At 43.1% G+C, this 27,403-nt stretch overlaps 1 protein-coding gene across 1 annotated transcript; it reads right to left on the bottom strand.

Moving 5' to 3' along the window:
* Nucleotides 1–39: 39 nt before the first annotated feature.
* On the bottom strand, nt 40–24,476 carry ZDHHC7 (zinc finger DHHC-type palmitoyltransferase 7). The gene is made up of 8 exons (XM_035119657.2): nt 24,231–24,476; nt 17,191–17,272; nt 11,086–11,408; nt 7,878–8,002; nt 6,370–6,466; nt 5,628–5,709; nt 3,757–3,887; nt 40–3,572 (listed from the first exon to the last, which is right to left on the bottom strand). The coding sequence occupies exons 3-8, from the start codon at nt 11,389–11,391 to the stop codon at nt 3,396–3,398; spliced, it is 918 nt and encodes a 305-aa protein (XP_034975548.1). The 5' UTR covers nt 11,392–11,408; nt 17,191–17,272; nt 24,231–24,476; the 3' UTR covers nt 40–3,395.
* Nucleotides 24,477–27,403: the final 2,927 nt, after the last annotated feature.

The following is a 27,403-nucleotide window of genomic DNA, read 5'->3' as shown; positions in this document are numbered from 1 at the left end:
CAATATATAAAAATGAAATTAAATATCCAACACAAAGCCCTCAATTAGTTACTTTATTTTACATTAAAAAAATTACAACAGAACAAGGATTCAAAAAGCCAAGAAACTCATTTTCATACACACACACACACACACACTTGCTAAGTCACACACAGGTTCAGCTGCTTTAAAAGGGATTTGCTGAGTTCCAGCAGTATACAGTCCATCAAAGTGTATGTATGAAGGCTTGTGTTAAAGTAGATATAACCAATTCTCAAACTAGGTGAAGGTACAAAATGGAAATGGGCAAGATCTTCCTGGGCTTGCTGCATTTTTACCCCTTGCTCTGGTGATCCGAATCTAATGGTATTTATCTGCTTGCAAGTTCTGCTTCCCTAGTAACACGTGCAGACTTGACAGAACTGTGAATATGTACATAAGAACAAACTGCAGGCTTTTGTTAATGGGCCGAGAATGGACTGCAAAGATCCCTTGAGGCATTGTCTGAGCATTTTTTGATTCTTACAGGTCACTTAGTTCACCTGTAAGAATGTGTGTGCCTGGCTTCGCTACAAGTCACCACCTGCTTGCGGTGAACGCATTTTTCTGCATGGCAGGTAGTACACAGATCACCATGGTTCCAGTTTATGCCTTGCATGGTGGGAGAGCAAATAGGACCCCTTCATCACCATATAAATACTGTGATTTTGTAAGCAGCCTCTCCTGACGGGGGCCCAATTCCCCTCCTCCAAGGGATAATTGTTTACATGGATGTATGTACAGTGTGCTTGCCCCACAGCTTACACTATGTGTGTGTGAAGAGGGGGAGCCTGTAACAAATTTATCACCTATATTAGGAGGGTCAGTGAACTGGTATGCAGGCCCTTCCGCTGTATCTCTTGTTTCTCCCCCTGTACTTCCATTCCTCCAGATTACACAGTTTTCATTTAATGCCAAGGACCAAAATGGTCATGCAGGAAGCCCCCTTCATGGGGACACATGCTTGGGCATCATTGCCATCCTGCTATAAAACACAATTCTGGTCATTATAGTTAAGACGCTGCACAGAGACATAGAGAAATATGCGAGTGAACCTCCAGGAATTAAAGATCCTACTGCAGGCATCCCCAAACTGCGGCCCTCCAGATGTTTCGGCCTACAACTCCCATGATCCCTAGCTAAGAGGACCAGTGGTCAGGGATGATGGGAATTGTAGTCCAAAACATCTGGAGGGCCGAAGTTTGGGGATGCCTGTCCTACTGGAAGCCTCACACTAAACTTATAGCCTACAAGTCATTCAGAAGAGGGAATTCTGCATGAGACAGAATTTTGCTTGCTGTTTGTTTGCTTTTGTAATAACATAAGACGCAATCAACTCAATAAGCCACTTCTCTTCAGCTGTGGGAAGTGCTGGGGTGATATCAGCAAAGCCCCAGCTCCCCAGGCACATGCATAATCTGTCATCTGTGGGGTGTGCCAGCCCCCAGATTCTTGAGCATGCTGGTACTGCGAAACCAATGGCTAAGTGAAAGCTCAGCCTCGATATGTTTAAAGGCAGGTTTCAATTTAGAAAGGCTCCCCCCGCCCTCAAAAAACATTTCTCCTTTCTATACATGCATGCTCAAGGTGTGAAGTCTCCTGTTTAAATGGCATTAAAAGAAAGGGGGGGGGAGGATCAGCTTCTGCTACTGAGCACACATCACCCCCTTCAGACAATGTTTCATTACTTGCAGATGTAGCAGCACATTCAGACCATGTAGTGGTTTCACTCTACAAGGGATGGTAAAAGCTGGTTTGATACCACTGATTTCTCTAGTTCAGAAGTGGTTTTGTTTGGAATATGGTAGGGTGTGCTGTATTTCCTTTTGCTGCCAAGGATTAAAAATAAATAAATCATTACATGGAATCCTCACAGTCAAGTACTGCACTTGCTTCTGAAGAAATCTGCCCATCTCCTTTGCCGTTAACGGTAAGCAAGTGCAGCTATGAGTCACACGGTTGGCATGGCTGCAAGGAGACTATCTGAACAATTGGCAACATTCCCAAACACATTCAAGATTCATCATGAGCCCCATATTTGTGTAGGAGTGCTGAGGAGTACTCAGTGCTCTCATAAGAGTAGTGCCAATAGCTTCAACATGACAATGCCACTACAACAATCCCTTTGCGGAATCAGGAGGCGCCTCTCCCACTGCAATGAGCATGAAAACTGGTGTGTTATGTGGCAGCAGTGCATGCAACAATGGCGCATCAGTGAACTCAGCAATTAAGGCCATCTGGAACCAGCAAGTCTGACTTCCACAGAGCATGTTTAGAATCTGGCTGCAGGCCAGCATGTTTAAAGACATGCTTGTTCTTCAGATCTATTGCAGCTTACATATTCCCACCCCCTATGTGCATATTTTGGAATATCAAGTTCACTAGGTCTTACCCATAGTTTTTGAGAGGCCTGGCTTGCATTCTGACGAATTTATATAATGAAATGCAAGAAGCAATTGAAGCTGTTGGTTAAATTAAGAGACTTCCAATCTGCAATTTTTCATGCCACCAGAAGTTTATACCCATGGTTCCACCCGCCCCCCTTTTCAGAAGGACAAAAAGTAATCCTTCAATACACCTAATGATGAGTTCCCTTAGAAATTATAATGAACAGGAAATTGGTGTAAATACCTCAGGGTAGAACAAAACCCTGTGATATGATTTCTGTACACTTACCACTTAAAATTGAATCCCCAAAAAAGAATACATTTCTGAGCCTATGGAGATTTTGGACACTGATCGGCCTTGTATGTTTTGGCTACAAGGTAATGGATTACAGACCTGTTCAGATACCCACATGCAGAAGTACAGCTGAGGGGGTCTTTGGGGACAAACAGAAAAGTTACATAATGGAGCTGAGCATTGCCTAAAAACTATCAGGTCAAAAATGGTTTCTTTTGGCTCGTGGTTTCCAGCATTTGTACTTGTATAATAACATGATTGACAACTGTGCCTTGCCACAAAGTCATATAAAAACAGCAGAGGTCAACTCCTTTAAAAAAAAAAAGGACACATATCAAATAAAAGGGGTTTGACAAAAATAAATGCATAATTAGTCCTCTAAAATAATAAGTTACAGTAGTAAAGACAATATTTTGGCTTCATAGTGTGACTGTCCACCTTTCTTGGTTGTTTCTGATTGTTTTGTCATCTTGCTTGAAAGCCATGTGTGGTAGTATCCAGTTTACACTTCTGAGAGTTAATGAGATGTCTGTGACTATAAATGTATAAAATTCTGCTTGCTACAAGCAAAATGTTTCATGTGTGTCAAATCTTCATTGGTCACAGGTTACTTGTGGGCAGCTTTTTCCTTTTTTCCTGGTGCCCAATAAATACAATATACTACTTTTTGTGAGTTCCAGCATGATTAGACAGACTCAAACAGAAAACTCAGGACCTCCTTTCTTAGCTCTTAGCATAAGCCGCCTGATTCGAAATCCAGCAAACGGATTTATCCATAGCAGAGAAGGCTGGCCCCCAAAGACAGATTTCATTCCTTCCCAGCGCAACCTCCGTTCCCATGTAGGCTTCTCACTCTTCAGTCTTTCAATCTCCTGCAAGTAAATATGATAAAAATTGGTGTTAAGAAATTTGGAAAGCACGCCAAACTCTAGCCAAGATTGAACATCTATCTCAACAGAGGATAAGGAAATGTGTGGAACAAGGGCATAAGAGAAGCAGGTTCAAATCCCTATCCAGTCCTGAAACCAGACCCCAAGAAAAACTCTCAGTTCTTACCGTTTCATCGTTGCATATCGAGTGGATCTGGGTGCCGAACATTACTGCGGTAAACGTCAGAAACAGAAAACCCTCAAGGCACAAGAAGATCAACAGGATCACAGTCACAGGTGGTGAAAAGTCACTGCATTCTGAAAGAGAGCGGATGAACTTCAATGAAAAAACAAACTGCAAAAAGCACGCCAACAAGAGTTAACTTCAAAAGGATTAGCAAATCTGAGAATGTAACAGGAAGTTAGCAGCAATCTACAACACAAAGCCCAGGCTGAGGGATCACAATCAGCAGCCAGACTGTTGGCCTGCACAAGGGGCCAGCGACATGCAGAATGGGAGTTTGTTCCTGTATGGAGCTGCCAATGTACACAAATGGTACAGTGCTCAAATGGAAAGTGCCTTCCAGGTGCTTCAGGCTCAGGAGCCACCAGAATTTGTATAGACCTAAATATCCACTGGAGGAAGTGAGCGATTTTACTTTCTTGGGTTCCATGATCACTGCAGATGGTGACAGCAGTCACAAAATTAAAAGACGCCTGCTTCTTGGGAGAAAAGCAATGACAAACCTAGACAGCATCTCAAAAAGCAGAGACATCACCTTGCCGACAAAGGTCTGTATAGTTAAAGCTATGGTTTTCTCAGTAGTGATGTATGGAAGTGGGAGCTGGACCATAAAGAAGGCTGATTGCCGAAGGATTGATGCTTTTGAATTATGGTGCTGGAGGAGACTCTTGAGACTCTCTTGGACTGCAAGAAGATCAAACCTATCCATTCTTAAGGAAATCAGCCCTGAGTGCTCGCTGGAAGGACAGATCCTGAAGCTGAGGCTCCAATACTTTGGCCACCTCGTGAGAAGAGAAGATACCCTGGAAAAGACCCTGATGTTGGGAAGGATTAAGGGCACAAGAAGGGAATGACAGAGGATGAGATGGTTGGACAGTGTTCGCGAAGCTACCAACATGAGTTTGACCAAACTGCGGGAGGCAGTGGAAGACAGGAGTGCCTGGCGTACTATGGTCCATGGGGTCATGAAGAGTTGGACACGACTAAACGACAATCAAATACCCAGTTGTAGTTATATGGCAAAGCATAAAACATGATATATGCAGGTCTCGCTCATCACTGATTCATCATGACCTGCGCCCACATGCACAATTTGAAAAGGCAATTATTTTAAAAGCAAAGTTGCCAGATGACTGCCTTCTCCCCTATAGATCTGTCTGACCCCTTCTGAGGTCCTTCTCAAGGTACCCCCATCTTCAGAGGTAAGGAGGATGGTTACCAGGGAATAACTTTTCAGTGGTGGCCTCTATACAGCCGTACCTTGGTTAACAAATGCCTTGCGACTCAAACGTTTTGGCTCCCGAATGCCGCAAACCCGGGAGTGTTCTGGTTTGTGAACATTCTTTGGAACTTGACTGTCTAACACGGCTTCTGATTGGCTGCAGGAGCTTCCTGCAGCCAACTGGAAGCTGTGCCTTGGTTTCTGAACATTTTGGAAGTCGAACAGACTTCCAGAACGGATTCCATTTGACTTCTGAGGTTCCACTGTACAATCCCCAAATAAATCTGGAAGGCATTTTTAAAAATAATACTTAGGTGGTGAGTGAAAGCTTTTTTTTATTAACCAAAGTGTTTGAATGACTGTTCTGCTGTTCTTACTGTTTTAGTGGTTCTTGAGGTTTATCTGCTAAAAAAAAAATCTGTTGCTGATTTCTTTCTTTTTTAGATAATGCTATTAACTTTTCAACTGTTTGATTTTTACATGGTAGTTTCTTTTATGGCACTTGGATTCTCTGGTAGAAAAGTGACTTAGATATACCGAAAATAAATAAGTAAAACGCCATATTACAAAAGCAACTGAAGTGCGTGCTTACCAATCCACTGTCCTCTGACGCAGGAGAAGAACTGAAACCCACACAGGATGAGAGCATGAGCTGAAATTAGAGCTATGTACATCTGGAAGTGAGAAAAAGATTTGGAAATCAGCTGTGAAAACCATGCAACCATCAGGCAGGCAGTCAATATTTAAATTCTTTTACACCTTTTAAGAAGACCATGCTACACTGTGTTGTGCTTTCAAAATTCTCTTTCTTTTTTTGAGGCAAGTGGGCAGGGAAGCTTTGCTGTATTAACTCAAGGTTCCATCTAGCGCAGGGATAGCAAACCTCTCCCACCGTGCCTCCGCCAGATGTTGTAGGACTGCAACCCCCATGATCTCAAACCAATGGCCATGAAGGCTGGGGATCTCCTGCTTGGCAGGGGGGTTGGACTAGATGGTCCTTGTGGCCTCTTCCAACTCTGTGATTCTATGGATCTACACACTGACTATCTGTGATCTAGCCCATCAATGTTTTCCAACAACAACTAGTCAGACGAATCCAGGAAACTCACAAGAAAGCCATGAAGTCAACAGCTCTCTTCTGCGGTTTTTGCATCTGTCCCACCAACTGATACCGTATTCAGAGGCATGCTCTGCCTCTGAGTGTAGAGGTTCCAACTTGAAAATTCAATCCCCACATTAGGATAGCCAGGGACAGTTTTATATTGGCAACAAACAAACAAACAAACAAACAAACAAACAAACAGGTAAACAACTAAATAAATAACCCTACTCACAGTAAACAGCACAAAAAACCTCTGGTTTCTTTCCCCCACACAGTTATTGACCCAGGGGCAGTGATGATCCATCTTCCGAATGCATCGCTTGCAAATGCTAGTGGAAGGAAGGAGGGGGAAACACTGAAAGTTATGCTGTGGTATGTGTTATGGATATTTTGCCCTTGGTGACAGCAAAGAGGCCATCTCTCTGGAAACCTAAGACGCTGGCACGCATGGTACAGGAGGCCAAATGGAGGATGATTTCAAACTGCAGCTCATTCAATGCAGCCGCTCAACATTAACAGATGCTGTAGGACATTCAAACATTGTGCGACTGCTTTCTGCATGTCAAGGTGAATAAACGTGATTAAAATACACACAAACACCCCCTGAGGGGGCACACCTTGCTCCCTCCCCAATAAAAACAGTTAAATGAAAACTGAACATACTTAGAAGTCGTGGAATATTGAGTATTAGCTGGAAAAGGAAAAAAGGAAAATTGAGGTGGGATAATGGAGGAGGGTACGACTGGATGGATGGCTCTCTGAGCAGCACTCACGTTTGAAGGTGAATATATACATTTTGTTTCTTGCCCCACCAACAATACTAATGCTACTAATTATAATAATCTTCAATACATAACAAACAGCATTCATTGCACAGTTCCACATTTCATTCTACACTGGAGTGCTGGCACCTTCCCTTACCTTGAAATGAAGGCTCTCAAGCACCACATTTTCCAGGAAACACAACTAAAAGCTGGCAATTTTTAGTGCAGATGAGCTCTGCCAGATCTTCCAGGAATGGCCAGATTCAAGTGCTTTGCTATCACAAAGCCACAGCAAGCTTTTAAGCATTCAACTTAATGCTTAGAAGAGCGAGGCACAAAGAGATGGTGGGACAAAGTGGGGAAGCAGCTGCAGGCAACTTGTGGAGAACAACAACCCTCCATGCTCCTGCTTAGCTTGTTCAAACAAAAGGGAATCTGAAAGGAATCTTGAAAGAAATGACCTTGTCTGTCACTTTTGCACAAGCTATAGTGAATTGCAGGCAACTTAAAAGTCACACAGCAATGCTCTGTTCTGAGAAAGCTGCAAATAGAACATACATGAAAGCAAAGAATACTTTTAGGGAAATGTGCTGAACGAGAGGTATATCTGAGGTCTGAGAAGCCACGCAGGAGCCAAACTATACATTACACTGAGACTGCCATTGTTTATGTGATGTTTTTTTAAAAAAACAAAACAAACCACAGCTTCAATCCATATTGGAAGTATTCTGCAGAGACTGTAAGGCTAACTCATTTCCCCAAGTGCTGAAGTCACAGGGAAAATTGCCATACTATTTTCCCCGGGAGGGAAAGTGGTGGTGGAGGATGATTTTCATTGGGGCTGTGGAAAGGAGGAAAGGGGTTAACTTCCTTCCACCTGCATAACTGCAATATGCAAAGACGATTTTAACGTCACTTATAGTTTGGGCCTTGGATTCCAGGCTGAGAACAGTACAGAAGCAGCAATGGGACATACCTGCAATGGTGGGCACGTTCTGGTTTAATGCTGCAGCACTTTGGACACTTGTAGATCACTTCGCCTGGTTTCAACTGCAAACTCTCCATGTACTCTTTCGTGGCATTTCCTTTCGGAACAGCCCCCTAAGGCATTACAGATGGAAAGGAAGACAAGGCCCAGTTACTGGCATATATCTGAAGAGTGCCAGTGGCGTTTTCAAGAGTGATCTAAAAGGTAACCTGAAGGCACAGCTGACAATAGGAATGAGTATGAACACAGCTACACACAACTTTAATGTTACTTCTATAGAGGTTGAAGTCCACAAGTTTCATGCAAAAGGTATGCTCCAAGGAGGGATTCTGACAGAAAGAAACAGGGCACCACCACGTTTTTGAGGGAGTTATCAGCAAAAAGGAAGAAAAGGCAGAGTAATTTATAGGACCTGGAAACATTTGGGCAGATGAGTGTGGTAGAACAGGAAGGTTGCAAGCAGAGGTGTAGCAGGACAGGAGGGCAGAGTAACAAGATGGGACAAGGATCTGGGAGGTCTTTGGTGGTAAGCACTAACTGCCCTCAATACGGAGCCTATATACATAGAAATAACATTTTAGAAAGTTAGAGAGAGACAGCTGTATTTCTGTATTTCCTCAGACACTGGGCCTTCTCAGTAAGCTACCAAACTGAGCAGTATCATGTTCAGACAAAAACCTACTTGTATTTTAATTTACAATCCTAGTTTAGGAAGACAAAAAAGGATCCTATGCCTCCATTTCTTTAGCAAGTGATATATAGGCATGTAAGATTTAATCTTGGGAATATACCAAGGAAAAGCACACTATGTCCATGAGAAAGGTCTGTAGGAAGGAAGATGTATTATGGGTTTTATGGTAACAAGACCATAATGTGGCAGACACTGGAGCAATTTCTTTGATTTCTGGCTACAATTTCCCACTTGACTATTCATGATGGTTTAAGCTTTGGCAACTGAATGTTCACTGTGAGCCAAGTCAGAGGAGTGCACATGTATTGCACAACTGGACTGTTTTCTTATTTTCCAGCACAAAGTTCAGTGGTGGTGGTGGTGGTGGTGTGTGTGTGTGTGTGTGTGTGTAAATTACCTTTCTCCATTCTAAAGGCAGCTTTCCATGAAAGAGAGAGAAAGGCAGCAACACAAAACTGATAGCAGTTACTGAATCAAAGGTCGTAACACTAATGGACAATTTAAAGAAACAAGCAGGCACTAGGGCATAGCTGCCAAGTCTCCCGTATTCCCTGGGAAACCCCCGTTTTTTAAAGCCATTTCCCGCTGGCAGCCTGGATTTAAAAACCCCCGTAAATCCCCCGCATTCTTACCGGCCCGGGGAGGCTCCTTCTGCACATGTCTGGAGCTCTGGAAAAGCACAGAAGTGATTTCTGGCGCTGCGGCCATTTTGGAAATGGGCAGAGCATGCGTCGAAGCGGCTTTCGGTGCTGCTCTGCCCAGTTCCAAAATGGCCGCAGCGCGACTTCCGGTGTTGCACTGCGTCGATCCCGGATTTTTCAATCTGGGAGTTGGCACCTATGCACTAGTGCCTGGAGGGAGTGCTGCCCGAAGTTTCAGTGTGGTAGCTAGGGAGAACTGCAGTGTGTGAGGCTATAGGGATGGGGAATTCTTACATGATAACAAAGCAGATGCAGCAGTCTAGAGCAGGCACCCCCAAACTTCGGCCCTCCAGATGTTTTGGACTACAATTCCCATCTTCCCTGACCACTGGGATTTGCCAAGCAGACGGCTCAGTGACCGGGTGGCTCGTGGGCCGGAAAAACGGCCTCTATGGGCTAGATCCGGCCCATGGGCCAGAGGTTGCCGACCTCTGGGTTAAACTCTGCCTGCCATGACTCCACCTCCCAAAAAGCCCTCCTGTGTACCAACTGAATTGAGAACAAAAAGCTTCCACTGGTGTCAATGGAAGCTTTTATTTCTAGTTATTGTGCAGAGCTTATTTTCAGGGTGGAAAGAAGTGCAAAGAGGAAGAGAGGGTGTGTGTGCGTGTGTGTGGGTGGGTGGGTGTAAGATAAATGAAAAAAAGAGGGGAAATTGTGTAATGGAAAGTTGAGGTGGCTGTGGTGTTTGTCACTGTAACTGACTTGTACAGGTTTGATATTAAAGAAATATACAGTAAAATGTTATTTAGGGAGATATTTGTAAGTTGTAAGGTAAGATGAGTGCAAGGGGGTGCAAGTGAGAATGCGACAGAATGGTGTGGTGTGTCCTGATTGGCTGAGGGTGGAGTATGATAGTGTGTGTGCGCGTGTGTACAGAAAAATACAGTTGCGTTCTGGAGAAGGGTGGTTGGTGTGGGTGCCGAGGAGCAGGGGGCAGAGTGGGCGGGATAGGATTTGTATTAGGAACAGAGTTATAGGCACATGCTATGAAATTTCTAATGGTATTGTTGAAAGCAAATCATAGCTGTTAAAATCTGCTTTTAATAAAATAAATATTTGGCCAAGCCATCAAGGCTGTGACAAAGTTGGTCAGAGAGATTATTGTCTATATCAGGCATTCCCAAACTTCGGCCCTCCAGATGTTTTGGACTACAATTCCCATCATCCCTGACCACTGGTCCTCTTAGCTAGGGATCATGGGAGTTGTAGGCCAAAACATCTGGAGGGCCGCAGTTTGGGGATGCCTGTCTATATGGCAGTAGCAGAATACCAGTGGTTAGAAGATTGCTTAAGGTATTGGAATTCCAGAGCTGGAAGCCTGATAAAGCAAATGGGAGCCCAGCGGGGTTGAGAGAACCTTCACCAAAAGGGATTGATGATTTGAATTAAAGTATATTCTTGTTCCTAAACCTGAATACGACGATGGGTGTGGCCCTGCCTGATTTTGGCTTTAGCAGTATGTGGTCCTCAATAGATTATCCCTAAAGGAGCATAGTCCTTTGCATAAAAAGATTTCCCAACCCTGTGGTAGGCAATCCACAAGTGCATGCCAATAGGATAAATTACTAGGAAAGGCTTCACACACAGTAAGAAGTGTTGACTGTTCAAGCACGATGTGTATATTGCTAGTTGTGTCTCCTGTTTGGGGCATTTTTATTTGAGTGTAGGTTCTGTTTCTTCCCAAACACGTTTGTGGTGCTATGCAAGCGCCAAAAGTTCTGCCCAGAAAAGGTTCCCTGTGTATCACTGTTCCATGCGTACAAAATGGTTAAACCCAACTGTGAGGAACACTTCTACTCACGGGATCAGTCAGCATTGTTCTCAGGTGCGAGGACAAGGCGAGCACCGCCAAGCAGTTGAAGAGGACCCCATTGATGAGGGAGTACCAAAAGTCTTTGGAAGGCAGCAGCATGACAAATGTCACTACAAAATCCGCATAGATAACGAGAAGCCAAGTCATCACAGCACAGACCATCCCACAGCCGTCACGGATGAACCAGACCCGGTCGGCCATGTCAGACTCCGACGATGATGAATCATAGCTGTCATTTTCGGCAAGCAGCGGGTGATGCTCGACGTCGCGGAACCTGTGCCCAGATGACTGCATGATTTTCTGGACTGGCCCTGCAGAAAAATAACAAGAGGGCAGCCATGAACCAAGGAGTTTTGACAGCAGGTGTCAGGTTCTATTACCATGGGACAGAAGCAGGTCTGATGGTAGAGGTTACCTCGCCATAACAATTTTGTTCAAGGAACAGTACTTTAGCGCGAGAAAGTGTAAGGCTTCTGCCAGTTACCTGAATATTTTGCATCTCCCATTTCTCTCTAGCAGACAGATTTGTTGTGGTTGTAAGAACATGCACAACCCAGTAAGATACATCTCACACCACTTCAAGGGCCATTTGTAGCCTATATTTTTACAAAGTCTGAATTCTTATGTCAACTGCAGGAAAGCATTTTGTTAAAAAAATTAACTGAAGTTTTTGTTTTTGTCCCTCCTTCAGTGCGCTCTGTATGTATTCTCATCTATTCTAATCCCAAATCTGTGGCATTTTCTGCATTTCACAGCACACCATTTTTTTCTCTTTCTGCACTCCATCCATTATTCCTCTTTTCCATCACTCATGAGTAGGGTGAGGGAATTAAGCCAAAAGCAGAAAAGCAAGTGGAAGCAGAGATTGCTGCAGTTAAAGGTTCATCTGTGGTCAGGAGCATAAATTAATCAAGCAAAGACACCACTGTTGTTTTCTTTGAGTCTGCAAATGACTTTTTAAACCATTGCTTTGAAATTTGCTTTAGACTGAAATGAATGTAAGTTACATACCTTAAGTAAATAGTTATTTAACTTATGTTAAACAGCAGACAGAACACAAATAACACCGTATTTGGTGGAAACTAAACTGCAGTGGAATAGAAACAGTGCCGATTGTGATGAATGGAAATTGCTGCCTTTTTACATCTCTATCTACGGATTTCTCAGCACCCCCACTTCATAGGTACTTGTTTTTTTTCTTTTCCTCACCCCCCAAATCACTTTGCACTCCATGTCACCCCTTTTTTCTCTGTGCATCCTTGCCCCTCATTATTATCCCCCCCCCCGCTTCCAGGCTCTAATTTTTGCTCATTTTGTTGTTGTTGTGCACTCCCTTCCCCACAATCACCTTACTTCTACAACCACTGTCTGAAATTGGTGGCAACAGCAAACGAAATGTTTAATACCCCAACCATTAACCCCACTAAGGAGTTTTCAGCTGCAATCATCGGCTCACTTACTAGGGAGTAAGCCTCAATGAATAATATGGGATTTCCTTCAGAGTAAGCATGTTTATGATTATGTTACTACATTCAAATGGAGCATGCAGCAAATTAGCTAAAAATACTGGTGCCAACTCCACTGGGTGCCTCAGCATAGAGCCAGAGGAGCAATGCAGATATTGTGCTGTAGACATTCTCCCTTCCTCATCTCTGCCTTTAACAGGAAGGAGGCGCAGGCTTAGTCATTTTCAAAGAGATGGGAGATGACTGTAAGGTGTAGGCATTTGGAATTCCCCAAATAGGAAAGGAGGAGTACAACTGGCTCATGTGCCTAAAATTACATGAATGCTCCTCACAACATTCACATAACACAAGAAAAGGAAGCCTATAAAAGATAGGTTTTTAATTCACTGAGGGAGAACATTTATACGTTTGTACAGAGTTAAAAATAGCTTTTATTACATCCAGGACAGATTCCTCAACTTACAACAGTTAATTCTAAGTCTCATTTAAAAGTACCGTATGAAGAAACGGCCTTAACAGCTCTAGCTAATTAATGTTTAGTCTGAAACAGGATCCACTGAATTTAATTGGGGTGAAAAGACTTGAGGCTCATATTAACATTTCCCTAAGAACTAGCATCATTTTTTTGATCCCTGGGGCCAAAAAAAGGATTATGCCCTCTGCCACCACAAGTTATAAGTAATTTAGGCAGAACTGTTAGCATATGATGAGAGCACGCTACAATTGGTACAGCAAGGTGGCAAAGAGATTAAATGAGTCAGGAAACTCTATGTGATTTTCATTCCACCATAGATTAGATGGCCTAAGGCAAGCCACTCTTGCTCTTAATCTCTGCAATTTGAGGCTTATCAGACTTGGGTACCTTTCAGGGTTGTCGTGAAGCAGGGATGGAAACTTTGCAGCTCTCTATATGCTGCTGCACTACTAATTCCCATCAGCCTCATCCAGCATGCCTAATGACCAGGGGTTCTGGACATTTGGAAATCACGTAAATGATTATGTTCACATCACAAATTAAAAATATACACTTCTGTGTAGATGGAATAGTAGGGAGAGCAAACAATTGATTCCATGTGGTGCTGGCAAGCAGAGACAGTTGCTAAAGCAGAGACAATAGCTAAAGCACACACAGAGTAAAAAATATGTATGTCTCAATTTAAACAATGACTCAGCGAAAAAAGAAAAGAAAAGAAACAGGGCAGAGGCTACTAAATGCACTGCAGCAGCAAGATCTCTGGAAGGGGTTGTGCTTTGCACTTTCAGCTAGCAATTTAATCTTGGGAACAGATGCTCTTTCTGCTGCCCACACATTCTGTTCATTCAAAAGTGGTTAAGTGGTGAAATAGTTCCAGCCTTATGAAATAAGACTGCTTTCCACAAGAACACCTTATTTTTACACACTGGCTTTTATACTCATTCCTTGGATAGAATAATCTAAATCAAGTCAATTTAAAATCAGTTAAAAATAGTAAAGTTATTTAAATCACTGTCTTTAAATCAAGTTTCCCCATTTTAAAATTGATATATTTTATGAACAAGTGTTATATTCAATGATTCCTGTTTTGAAGCAAATTGGTTGCAACTAAGCTGAGTTGTTCTACAACCTACAAATGTAGGAAGCTGCCTTATACAGACCACAGTCCTACACAGAGTCAAACAAGTGGTCCGTCTAGCACAGTACTGTTTACACAAAGCTAGCTGAGGTGGAATCCTCCAGATGTTTTGGACTCTCAACTTCCATAGAGCAAAACATCATCAGGCCTGGCTCGTGCTGAAGGGAGTTGCAGTCCACAACACAGACAAGAGATAAATTTATCTTTGGCCTTCTGCACACTTATGCATGAATATTAAGTGAGACTGCCTTCCTGTAGAATATGCACATTTATGGGAAAGTAACGCCTACTGAACCAAGTGGGACTTATTAATAAACAGGTATATATGATCAGATATTCAAAACATTACAGAAATAAAGGCAGGTCTTAAGTGGGAGAACCATGAGATGGAAAATTAATGTCTATGCTGTTTGGTTACTGGGAATCATAACTATTCATAATTTGGAAACAGAACACCTTGCAGAGTTCAGATTGTTGGAGGACATAAAGCGTAAAAAAATCACCCATATGAACTGGTGAGATAAAGGATGCCATCTCCTGGCTTCCAGTCTAATGACTGAAACTTCCTCCAAGAACACAACTTTGAGCTCATTTGTCTTACTTTCTTCAAATCCTTCCTTGAAAAGCCACATTTTCTTTGCTGCAACCCTATAGTTCTCATAACATTATCAAATCTAACATTATGCTGCTGAAATATTATTCCACTGCATACACAAGCTTTAATTAGTGCCCCTGGGCAGGTACCCCAGTGTTGGATAAGCACCTGGGAGACCAGGATTCAAATCCCTTCTATATATAAAGGTGTGATATAAATGCAGCCATAGATAGATAGATCGATCTATCTATCTATGGCTACATTTATATCACACCTTTATATATAGAAGAGATAGATAGATAGATAGATAGATAGATAGATAGATAGATAGATAGATAGATAGTCTCTAGCCCAGGCTTCCTCAACCTTGGCCCTCCAGATGTTTTTGGCCTACAACTCCCATGATCCCTAGACAGCAGGACCAGTGGTCAGGGATGATGGGAATTGTAGTCTCAAAACATCTGGAGGACCAAGGTTGAGGAAGCCTGCTCTAGTCCTTCTAGAAAGAAATGGGGCAAAATGTGCCACTATCTTCTAAGTGATTTCAGTGAAATGAGAGTCTTCGTACTTAAGTGTTCCCTCCTATTTAGTAAAGCACCATGATGATGGATGGCATGTTGTAAATAAGAATAATTTTGATATATGCTCACAATAATGTCAAGTGCATGCGTTAACATTGTTCCTTCTAAACTGGGCATATTTTTGAGAGAGAAACAGTATAATTTACTTAAAAAATAAAATCAAAGGTTATATCCAGTGTTAGACCCATTAATATTACTTTACTTGGATACAACTCAGTATCTTTAAATACTAAATAACATACTGATTTTTTAGCTACCCTATTGGTTTCATTTTGCAATAATGCTCTCTCCCAGCAGATGGAGGGTTTTTGTTTTGCTGGTGGGACTAGGTGTTCATTGAACTACACTTGTGGAACTATAATGAGCTTCATTTATTTGCACATTGCCTCAACGCACCAGGAACAGAAAGGAGGCCCCAGAGAGCCTCCAACTATCTATATAGAAAATCAAAGTATTATGACCAGATTGCAGCATAACCCCAAAAGTGCCAGAAATAGCATGAAACCCTAGAAGCGCTTTCATCACTGAAATCCCTATTGATTCACTGCTATTAAGGACCATGTTGGAGAGCAACCTGAAAGCACTGCATTGATTTGTGATATCTGAGCAGATGCCTCACAGCTTTCCAGCTTATGCTAGGTCCCCTTCCCTATAGTAAGACAGCTTCAATGCAGTTTAAAGTGCATGCTTATTTATTTGTGTGTCATTACTGATGTTCTTCCAAACATTAAACTTGCACTATCCAATTTGATCATAATAAGAAATTTTGAAGTTTCTGAACCAAATAAGGGAGACCCCACCCCACCCCCCTTGTCAAAGGGTATTCACAAACAATGGGAGTTGTAGTCCAGGAACACTTGGAGGGGAAGCAAGATTTGAAGTAGAGACTTCAGCCTCAGTCACATTACAGCACATCACCTCTATGCAACATCTTGCTTTAAGTCACTAAACCCTGCTGAGCAAATAAGCAAGTTGAACTGCGGAGGGGGAGGGAAACTGCAATAGGATGAAATTTGGGGTAGCTGCATAAATTGATCAACTTACTGCGATCAGGAAGCAAGTACAAAAAGGCCTATTAAGGTAATGTCCGAGGAACAGCATGAACTTTGAATGGAAGCATGCTAAAAATTTATCTGCCTTGAAGACGAAGACCTAATGAAAACATACAAGTGAGCTGCCATTTGTGTGTGGCAGGTTGCTATGCCAACCCAGTGGTGCCACCAGTTCATAGGAATATAGGAAGGTTATACTGAGTCAGACCATTGGTCCGCCTTGCTTAGTCTTGTCCAGGCATCCCAAAACTTCGGCCCTCCAGATGTTTTGGACTACAATTCCCATCTTCCCTGACCACTGGTCCTGTTAGCTAGGGATCATGGGAGTTGTAGGCCAAAACATCTGGAGGGCTGCAGTTTGGGGATGCCTGGTCTTGTCTATGCTGACAGGGAGTTTTTCCCAGCCCCACCTGGAGACTGAACCTGGGACCTTCTGCATGCAAAGTTGGCGATTTACCACTCAGTTATGGCCCTCCCCTCATTTTTTTTGGTCTGGCATACACAGCATTTGAAATAGCACAGACAAATGGCACTTCTGCTTGCTGAGTTGCTTGAAGAGTGGAGGAGCCTCCCTGCTTTGGCATTTTAAGGTGAGCTGTTGTGGCTTGTTCCAAGGCATCATACTTATGTCTATTGCTCTATTTTTACAAATCTGAAGAAAGCTTATTCTGGGCTACAGGCTCACCATTAGGGACTTAAAGGCATCTAACCGTTTGTATTTCTATTTGCAACCCACCTTGAGCCTCTGGGGACAGGCTGGGCAATAAATCCAGAATCAACACATACCTGACAAGGAGTGTGAGTGTTAGTTTGACATCTTGCTGTTCCTTTGGGCTTCTAAGATGCATGTAGTCATAGTTGATGTAACCTGCACAGACATAATAAAGCCATTCATTAGTTACAAGCGCAGCAGCAAGGTTATAACAAAGCATGAGGTGTCTTCTGTGATGGAATTACAGCACATCTGTAGAAGGCAAAAAACCTGCATTAACGTGGAGGAAAACTTCCATTCTGACCTCTGATTCACTTATCAAGTTAAAAGGCTGCTTTTCTCCTCTGTCCTTGGATAAACACTGAATCTCTAGAAACACTGAATCTCTAGGGAAAAAGTGGGGGGAGGGGAGAGGGGCTTTTCATTTTTCTGAAGAGAGGATAATGTTAATGATAGCCATTATCCACCATCAGCTGTTCAGGAAATCTCAGACTCAAACCATTTGCCCTGCCCAGCTGCTCCATGTTGCTGTCCAGCTGTCTTCTCCTTTCACTTCCATGTTCTTCCAGCAAGGGATTTCACAACTGGGAAACACCCAATATGTGCTGTAGAAGACTATCTATCTAAGAACTTCTACCTGAAGCACAACACGGTCGCTAAATTACTGACTTTGGATTGTAACTTGTGGTTTCATTCTGGGCACAATTTAAAAATGCTGGTATTGACTTTTAAGGTCAGTAAAGACTTGGAACCTGGATACCTAAGATGCCATCTTCTCTTACATGAATCAGTCCAGCCATGATAAACTTCATTGGAAGTCCTTCTCCAAATATCTGGGCATTGTCTCTTCCTCCATGGCTGAACACCCTCCCTAGGGATGCTTACCAGACACCAACATAATGAAGCTTTAGGTGCCAGTTAATAATGATGTTATCTACCATTTGTTTTTCTTTTACTGAATTATGATTTAATTTTACTACTTCTGAGTGGATTTTTGTGTGTCTCTGTGTTTATATTTTGCTGTCTATTTTGCTGTGTGTTTATATTTTGCTGTCTAAATAGCCCCTTTACTATTTATACAGGCAATGCTTTAGGGAAGGTCTTAATTATGTTTATTTTTATATTAACCATAACTGGGAACTTGCCTTGGAAATTTTAGCAAACTGAAAGGTGGGATATCATTCCCTCCATTTATGAAGTTCAGAGGTAGGTGACAGAACTTGCATAGCCAAAACAGCACACATTCACAAGAGAGATATCAGCAAGTTTGCGGAACCATCAGAATTTGTTGAAGTTAAAAACAATAATAAAAAAGGCAGGATCCCAAAACAAACCACTGAGCACTGGCCACACTCAGTGGTCACAGAATGCTGACTAATGATTTGGGGAGGGAGAGAACAGAAAAGCAGGTAGGTGGGGAATAGAATATTGTAGATTACCTGGGACAGTAAACCACTGTACAGTGGTACCTTGGTACTCAAGCGCCTTGGTACTCAAACAACTTGGAACCCAAACACTGCAAACCCAGAAATAAGTGTTCTGGTTTGCGAACTTCTTGGAAGCCGAACATGCTGTTTTGAGTGTCACGCTTCCGATTTGAGTGTTATATTCCATTTTGAGTGTTACGCTGTCTGTTTTTGCTATTTATTTTACATTTCTGTTTTTGCGGCTTTTTTGTTTTGTTTTTGTGGCTGTGTGGAACCCAGTTCAGCTACTGATTGATTGATTGATTGACTGATTGTGTGACTGCGGTACATTGTTTATTGCTTTCATTTTATGGATCAATTGTCTCGTTAGATAGTAAAATTCATGTTAAATTGCTAAATAGTCTTGAACAGATTTTGCATTACTTTCTATGGGAAAGTGTGCCTTGGTTTTGGAACGCTTTGGTTTTGGAATGGCCTTTGGGAACGGATAAAGTTTGAGCACCAAGGTACCACTGTATGGACATTGCAGCATCATATATAGAGGTACCTTCACCTATTATCTCAACTATTAACACATCCCCAGACCATAGCTGCCAAGTTTTCCCTTTTCTCGCGAGGAAGCCTATTCAGCATAAGGGAAAATCCCTTTAAAAAAGGGATAACTTGGCAGCTATGCCCCAGACACAGTGCTTGAGGTTTCATGACCGTAAATTCAATTGGGAAAAATTCTGTCTCTGCAGTCAGATTAGCTCCCCCTTACCCCAAAAAGATTTCTGTTGGCAGAAAAGAAAAATCTACAGGGCCCTAAACGTGGGCACCAGTGACAATATTAGTGAGAATATCCGCATTGACAATGTAAGCAAAGCTGTCACACACAGTTAAGGCATGGTTTCAAAAACGAAAAATGAAAATATCACAGCAAACTGGCTCTGCTAACTACAGAGTCAGCATCTCCTCTCTCAGAAGGCAGGCTGGCCAGTCTTTCATTATACAGGTCTGTAGCCCAGGGGAAGCCCTTCTGCAGGAAAGCAGCAGCTGCAGGAGACTCAATCTACCTATAAGTGCTCAATTAACCCCCTCTTGATTATTTTGTCCAAGTATTCCATGCTCAAGGTCACAGTTGCTCTACTCCGGCTAATGGTAGATTTTCTGCAATTGGATACGCAAAATGATCTTGAAGTAAGATATTTTCCCTGGAAGCTTCCTTTGTACATTGCCAGCTGTATGTTTGGAAAGTCAGGGAATTATTTTCAACTATGCTAGGCTACCTTTCACTTTTTGTATCTCCCAAGTCTCTGACCTTCACAGTTTGTATATGCTTGTGTCTTGCACCCTCTCCTTCCACCCCCTGCGTGATCCATAATCAGTCCTTTAAGATGACTTTAGTTACTCACAAGTAAGTAAGATGAACTGTTCTAGCTGAAAGGGTGAAGGGGCTTGGGAATTCTGCGGGCCCCGCAGGCGCTGCCCGACCCACACGGTGATGCATGATGTCATCCCATCATGGAAAGCGGGCAGAGCAGACCCTGTTCAAACTTGAGGGCCTGTCACAAGTCCATAGCCCCCTTCAGGAGCAAGTCTCAACCATACTGTGTGAAATCATGATGTCACAGAGCCCAGCCATCTCCACTCTGCTTGTGAGGGCAGGGAAAGAGGGCAGACACACATATTCAGCAACAGGCTGGCTGAGAGCAGTCACAATTTGAGAGTTGGACACAAACACACCTAGAAGGGCCTGAGGTTTACGAATGGAAAGATAGGAAGTAATGGTAAAGGGACCCCTGACCATTAGGTCCAGTCGTGACCCGACTCTGCGGTTGTGGCGCTCATCTCGCAGTATTGGCTGAGGGAGCCGGTGTACAGCTTCCAGGTCATGTGGGGCAAGATAGGAACAGACACACAAATCTGAAACTAGTCCTTCTTCCTACATATGCTGAGATTTAGTGAACCCTGGCTTTGGTTAGGATTACACAAGCAAGCCCACAGACACTACCCCCCCTTTACAGTTTTACACACACACACAAAACCCAATCCAGGTTTTGAAAGGCAGTCTCCTGGAGCTTTCTCAATGCTTATGACGTTAATACAAAGCAGTGTGATGTATGTTCCATTAAACTGTATACACATCCAACCACTTTCATTTGAAGAGCTTTCCAAGCACATACAAAAATCTACCTATTCTTTTGCATGCCAGTTACTGGATTGCTTAATCCAGTAGAGAAGGACCAAAGCTTTCAGTAACAAAGTGCCCACTTTGCATGCAGATACAGTCATTGCCTTCTCCAGTCCAAGTGCTTCAGGCCCAAGTACCGTACTTGAAATAACCTCTGCCCAAAACCCTGAAGGGTCAGTCCAATCAGAATAGAAACAATTCAGCTAGATGCACCAATGGTCTAACTCAGTTCCACATGGAGCTGCTTCACATGATTTGTCAGGAGTACCGTTACCAACACCTTTATTAAAACATTAGAGAGAGCTTGGAAGTACGGAGGTACACAGCTAAAGTATTTGACATCAAAGTCCAAGGAACAGCACTTATCACAACTACTTACTAAACTACTGACTCCTATTTCTGGTTAATGAACTTTACTGACAAAGGTTCCCTTCCCCACCTTAACACATAACTTCCTGCTAGGTGGACCAATAGTGTAAGGCAGCTTATGATCCTAAAAGCTGCACAGATATACAGCAGGGACTACAAATTCTTGTAGTACAATAGGGACCCTCTCTCTACTCTGGTGACTGTGACTGGCTTTAACCTGTTTAAATATTGTATTTTTATAATGCTATAACTTGCCCTGGGATCGCATGGTGAAGGGCAGGTAAGAAATCAAAATAACAACAAAACAAGTTGTGGTTGCCTACTCCAAAATGATTATCAAAGCTTCATGTTCTTATTTGTTTTACAATTTGCTTAAATCATCTGAAATGTGAGGACCTTAAAGAGAGAGGTTGTATTGAGCAGTGATGGTGGTGGGGAGCCAATTGAGGAGTTAGGTGGAGTACATGCAGTTTCCTGACAGTATGTCCTACCAAGTTCAATCCCTTGTCACAGAAAAGAAAAAAAAGGAGTGAGAGGAACCATAGACTGCTGAGAGGGAAATATCATCTCTCTACCAGATATTCTTGAAAGCCAATACTAGTCACAGCAGAAAATGCTGTTGTAGATGGACCATCAGTCTGACTCAATATAAAGAAACATAATGAGCAGTGTCTCTTAAAACCAAGCATAATGAATTAAATCAATGACAATGTTCCTTGATTTCTTTGGTACAAAGACAGCAGCCAACAAAAGCATCAGCACCTGGCTCTCAATGTGAGTTTTTCTGTACAGTACAAGGTGAATGAAATTATTTTAGCAGACATATCAGAACAGAAAGCCAATTATCCCAGACATTGGGTTGGTTAAAAACATTTTCTCTCAAACTTGGTCTTACAATCATGGAGGGACACAAAGCCATGGCTGGAAAAAAAGGAGAAAACCTATTCTCATTTACAGGACTAGGTCACTGGCAGTCCTGAAAAATGAATGCTAATGGTTAAGGATTTCACCTTTATGCCAGGAGGAAAAATGTAAGCCTCTGTATTAAACTGCTGAGACAAGAACAAAGATAACAGCATGATGGGAAAATCCTGATCAACAGGGAAACCAGGACCAATTTCTCATAGAGATAGCAAGCCAGTGTCTAGACTACACCACATCAGCCTGTAAGTGGTGACTTGAAAGCAAACCATCAAATCATGTGCTCTTAAAAAAAAAAAGCAATTATGTCAGGGAAACAGCAGGGTTCCTGATTTCCTGGTCTTCTATGTGGATGGATTTTTAAATACATATATACATATACATATACATATACATATAGGAACATTCATTCAAGTGCATCCCCCCTGAGGCAACGCAGTTCAGGCAAACATATGTTCGGACTACCTCAGTGAGCCCTAGACGAAGCATGGTACAGCTTTTGCTGTGGGATGGAACAGTTATTCAAGGGCTGCAATCTCGTACACATTAATTGGGAATACAGTACCTCCAAGTACAGGATAGGGCTACAAAGATGGGATAGGGTTGAAAAGTGGGAGAAACACAAAGTAACAAAGTATTGAAGAGTAGAAGGCAATAACAGCTGATTTTATCCATGGCAGTTTGTAGGGGTGGGGGTGAAATACAAGCTATCAGTTGTCAGATGGCGATGAAAAGTGTGGTCAAGTAGAGGTAATTTTCAAATGCACAAATAAGACTGGGAGGGGTTTACAATTAGCCAGCTGGAAGAGAGAAAAGGTGTTAGCGCTGTTGGTTTAGGACTGGAGAGACCCAGGTTCAAATTCCCATTCAGGCATACAGGTGCTAGTCATGACCTCAGCCTAATCTACCTCAAGGGTTAGTGAGGATAAGAATGGTAAAGAGAACCAAGCGAACCTTGGCAGAAAGGTGTGATTTAGGTAAATAAGCATAAATATTCAAGCAAACTAATTAAGTACAGCAGAACCTCGGGTTACGTACCACCCTCCTTACGAATGCTTCAGGTAACGAGCTCCGCTAACCCAGAAGTAGGTGCTCCTGGTAGCGAACTTTACCCTGGGATGTGAGCGGAAGTCGCACGCGGGCAGCGGGAGGCCCCATCAGCGAAAGGACGCCTCAGGTTAAGAACCGTTTCGGGTTAAGAAGGGACCTCTGGAACGAATTAAGTTCGTAACCGGAGGTACCACTGTACTTGGTACTTTAGTTTTTAAACTAAAGTATTTTAAACATCAATTTTATTATATCTATTGCATTTCTATCACAACTTTTTCTCCAATGATCTCAAGGTGGCGTATATGGTTCTCCACCTCCTCATTTAATCCCCACAACAACTCTGTGAGGTGACCCAAGGTCACTCAATGAGCTTCATGGCTGATTTCCTAGGTCCTAGTCTAAGACTAACGCACTACACAACACTGACTCCACTGTTTCTGAAAGGAGCTTATCACAAACCACCTCTCACCAATTTCCCCAAGATGGTGACTACTAGATGTTGTTGAACTCCAGCACTGTCAGCCCCAATCAGTGTGGTCAATGGTTAGGGATGGGAGCTAAAAGCCCAACATCCCAGCTTGGGGAGGGCTGCTCCAGCTTAAATGTGCTATATGGCAGCACAGTTGTGGGCCTTCTCAGTGGCGGCACCACATTAATAAACTTCTTTTCTGAAATACTGGTAGTGTGAACTCTTGATTGGTATTTTTGGCACCAAGCAATGTCTGCCCTGGAGTTTGTTGGGAATGAGCACTGGCACTGGGTGTTGTGGTGTTTCTCTGTCCATGCCGGCTGCAAGTTTAAATTGCTATTTCTTTGATATAGTTTCAGTTTTGATTGCATTCCCCTCCATGGAGTCGCTTTAGCGATGGCAGCACAGGCCAAATAAATAAATATTCCAAATAAATACTGTAAACCAAATCTACATCACAGAGCCATGAGAGAAGCGTGGTTGGGGGGAGGTACAGTTTGTGGGGCAGAGGAACATGGGTGGGGGGGAGAGAACTGGTGACATGCTTGGTAGGCGTGGTCTAAAGAGGAAGGAGGGGTTGAAAAGGGCGTGGCTTGGGATAACAGAGGCGTGGTTTAGAGTGGGGACATCCGAATAGGCGTGGCTTAGAACAAGGGCGTGGCTTGCTTATCTCTCTTTCTCCCTGCCCCTCCCTCACAGACTCACCGTCGCTTCGGTCCCTTCAGGGCTTTGCCGACGACAACCCAGGATGATGAGGGCGGCGGCGGCGGCGGCGGCAGCAGCAGCAGCCTCGCATTCCAAGGCCCGGCCCATCCCGGGGAGAGAGGAGCCCTTCTGCTCGCGGCCCGCCGAAGGGAGGTTGGCAGGCCGTGTGTGTCCGCCGTTACCGCTGTTGTGAGGGGAACGGGGCGAGCGCGAGCTTGGGAAGCCAGCCCGGCGCACTGCGCATGCGCCTCGTCGCGCGGCTTAGGCCCAGCCCCTGAGGGGTGGGGAGGGAAGATTGCTGTGCGCATGCGTAGAGCGATGGGTTCCAAAGGGCACAAGAGAAAGAAGCAGAAAAAAATTAGGGCACTGCAGCGACTCTAGAAGTCTTGTAAGCAAGCCTCTTTTCCTGTTCTCCCATTAATCGAAAATGCCGGGGAGGAAGGAGAAGTAGCAGCGCGGGAGCTGCGGAGCATACAGGACATCTCGTTTTGTTTTGTTTTGCTCTCAATCGGGATTACGTCGCTGCCCCGCACATGGCAGCTGTCGAATGGAAACTCGAAGTGAGGGGTGATGGGCAGCGCTCCTGGAAAGGCCCGGATTCCTCGTTGCGCTTGCGCAGTGCATAAAACGTGCCTGCTCTGCTGTTTTTTCATGCTTTCTCCTGGGAAGTTTTTAACCTGTGACCTTTGTCGTGATTGTAATTAATTGCTGCGATCGGCCTTCATTAGAATCTGGGGGCTCAGCCTCACTTCCAAAGCCTGCTTCTCTAGGCTAGGCTTCATCTCTGGAGAAATCATCTCCAAATCCAAGAAGGATAGGATTGCAACTTTATTTAATTACAATTACCGGTAAATAAAATAATTTCTTTTAATACAGTTTAATGTGCATTCATTCATTCACACACACACACACACGTGCCATTTATGACTCCCCGTAAAATAATCTCGAAGTGATTTCACATTAAAGCATTAATAAAATTTGCACAATAAAAGCAATCAGAAACATTAAAACCATTTAAAATCACTTTCATATGTATTTTTAAAGGTTCATATGTAATATAGATACAGACTGGAATAAATTCCCTGCTTTTGTTGCCATTTTTCTTCTGAAAATGAATCTAAAAAGAGCTGCAAAATCAAAACAAGCACTAAACCAATTAAGCAATACTAGATAAAACAGAATGAAATGACACAATCTATTCCCAGAGCATCCTACAATAATTTTCTTGCAAATACCTTGGTATTCAAGTGACTCAGATTTTAAAAGAGGCAAAGTAGACGTAGGGTTGGATCTGAGCATATATACAACAAACCTGTAAAAGTCCCAAGATAGCCTCACTCAATTTAGTGGCAGCCCGGGGCAATGTACACACAACAACCTTGTGAGGTAGGATGAGGCTGTGGTAAGTACCTGCCTCAAGGTCAGCCTGTGGACATCATGGCTGAGGGGGGATTTAAACCTGGGTTTCCATGCGGTTGTTCTGACACCTTAACAACCATAACACCCACACTGGCTCTCTACTCAGCTGGCTGTCAAGAAATAAAGAATAGCCAAGGAATGAGAAAACATATCAAGAAAGGGCCTTGGCGTTTCATTTAAATGCAAAAAAGAAAGAAGCCTGACATCCATTTTCCAAACTCCTCACTGCAGTATCTCATCCCTGTGCAGGTTTACTTGGCAATAAGTCCCACTGTATTCAAAAGGCTTTATTCCCAGGTAAATAACCATAGGACTGCAGGCTGAAATAATTCCCTGGTTCTATTTTCCCCATAATCCATTGATCTTTATTTGGCCACCAGGTGGTGCATTTAATTCAAAGGCCCATGCTGGAAAGGTGTTACAGTATTTCAGTTATTCCAGTGTGTTATTTCAGCCCTCTGGGAGCTGATTCAGACTGGTCCAAGGTCACCTAGTGAATTTCATGGCAGAGTGAGGATTTGAACTCTGGTCTCCCAGTTCCTAGTCTGACACTATCACCATGCTGCACTGGATCTCTGTTGGAACAGGGCTTAAAATGGAAGGTGGATGCAGCCACCAGGCAATAGCTCCTCAGTGGCAGCATAAAGAGGAATTATTGTGGGATGGTATTCGGACAGTCATATTTCCAGGATGGATAACATATTCATTGCTTTCCTTCTAACAACATTTGTAAAACTTGGCCATTTGTGTCTGATAGAGCACAGCTGCATGGCTCAGCTGGGATCCAGATGTTCCTGAATATCTTTACATCTGCTGCTCTCAGATTGGTCTTCCTTTGCCTGGCAAGAGAATATAAATGAAAACAATCTTCTCATCCTGCTTCTCACTCTCACACTCTTTCACCCATTCCCTCCCAAAGTGGTGATTTTAAAATATAAATATATGGGCAGGATTCATTGAGGAAATTAAAGAGCATGAAAATAAAGAAATCTCTGACTCCTTCCAGATGGGTGTCTCCTACAGCTACCCAATAATTGCTCTTTTGTTGTAAGCTGTGAGTAGATTTGCAAGTGACTTTCCACACTGTTGGGAGGTGGGTGGGTTGTTTTTTAGTTTTTAATTATGGTTCTTCTGATCCTGCAGCACATATGAGGCTTGTTGCCCATTTTTAGAGCAAGAAAATGTGTTGAAACTGTAGAAAAGCCCAGGTTGTGCTTGCAGTGGCACAGGATGCTTTGAAAACAGACTTCCAGCCCAGCAGCATTCCCTTGTATGCCTATGTGACTACACTGCAGCAGCTGTGGTGCAACCAGGCTTGAATTAGTGATACCAGACTGACCATGAACTCATTGGGATTGGTGGCTTCTTTGGGACAATTTCCAAAGATCATTGCAACCTTACTTACATAGGAAGCTGCTTTAGACTGAGTCAGACCATTTGCAGGTTATGGTGGAGCCCAGGGAGACTCAACCGTCTACAACCTTTCAAGCATTCAAAATGTTTTCAATGTATTTTTCCAACAAGATTCACAACAGCCCTGGTAGCAAGTACTGACCCATGTTGCCAATGATGGATTGAGAGTGAGAGAGATTGTGTGTGTGTTTATTGAGGCCACCAAAATATTCAAAACAGGATCTATTTCTGGCCTTGCCCTCTACATTGGAGGTGGCCACCCAATAATTGCTCTCTGTTGCTGCAGCTTTTATTCACAGTGCTTGGTGGGTAGAAGGGCATCACCCTTTGGCCAGTAGCCA

Source organism: Zootoca vivipara, chromosome 6 (genome assembly GCF_963506605.1).
Source record: "Zootoca vivipara chromosome 6, rZooViv1.1, whole genome shotgun sequence".
Classification (NCBI taxonomy): Eukaryota; Metazoa; Chordata; class Lepidosauria; order Squamata; family Lacertidae; genus Zootoca; species Zootoca vivipara.
The sequence above is the reverse complement of the archived record's forward strand: the minus strand, read 5'-3'. Positions and strand labels throughout refer to the sequence as shown.

Coding starts and splice junctions, on each gene's coding strand:
- ZDHHC7 (XM_035119657.2), bottom strand. CDS start 11,391: ATGCAGTCATCTGGGCACAGGTTCCGCGACGTCGAGCATCACCCGCTG. Junction 6,467..7,877: donor GAACGTGCCCACCATTGCAG/GTATGTCCCATT, acceptor TCCTTCCACTAG/CATTTGCAAGCGATGCATTC. Junction 3,573..3,756: donor CGATATGCAACGATGAAACG/GTAAGAACTGAG, acceptor ATTTACTTGCAG/GAGATTGAAAGACTGAAGAG.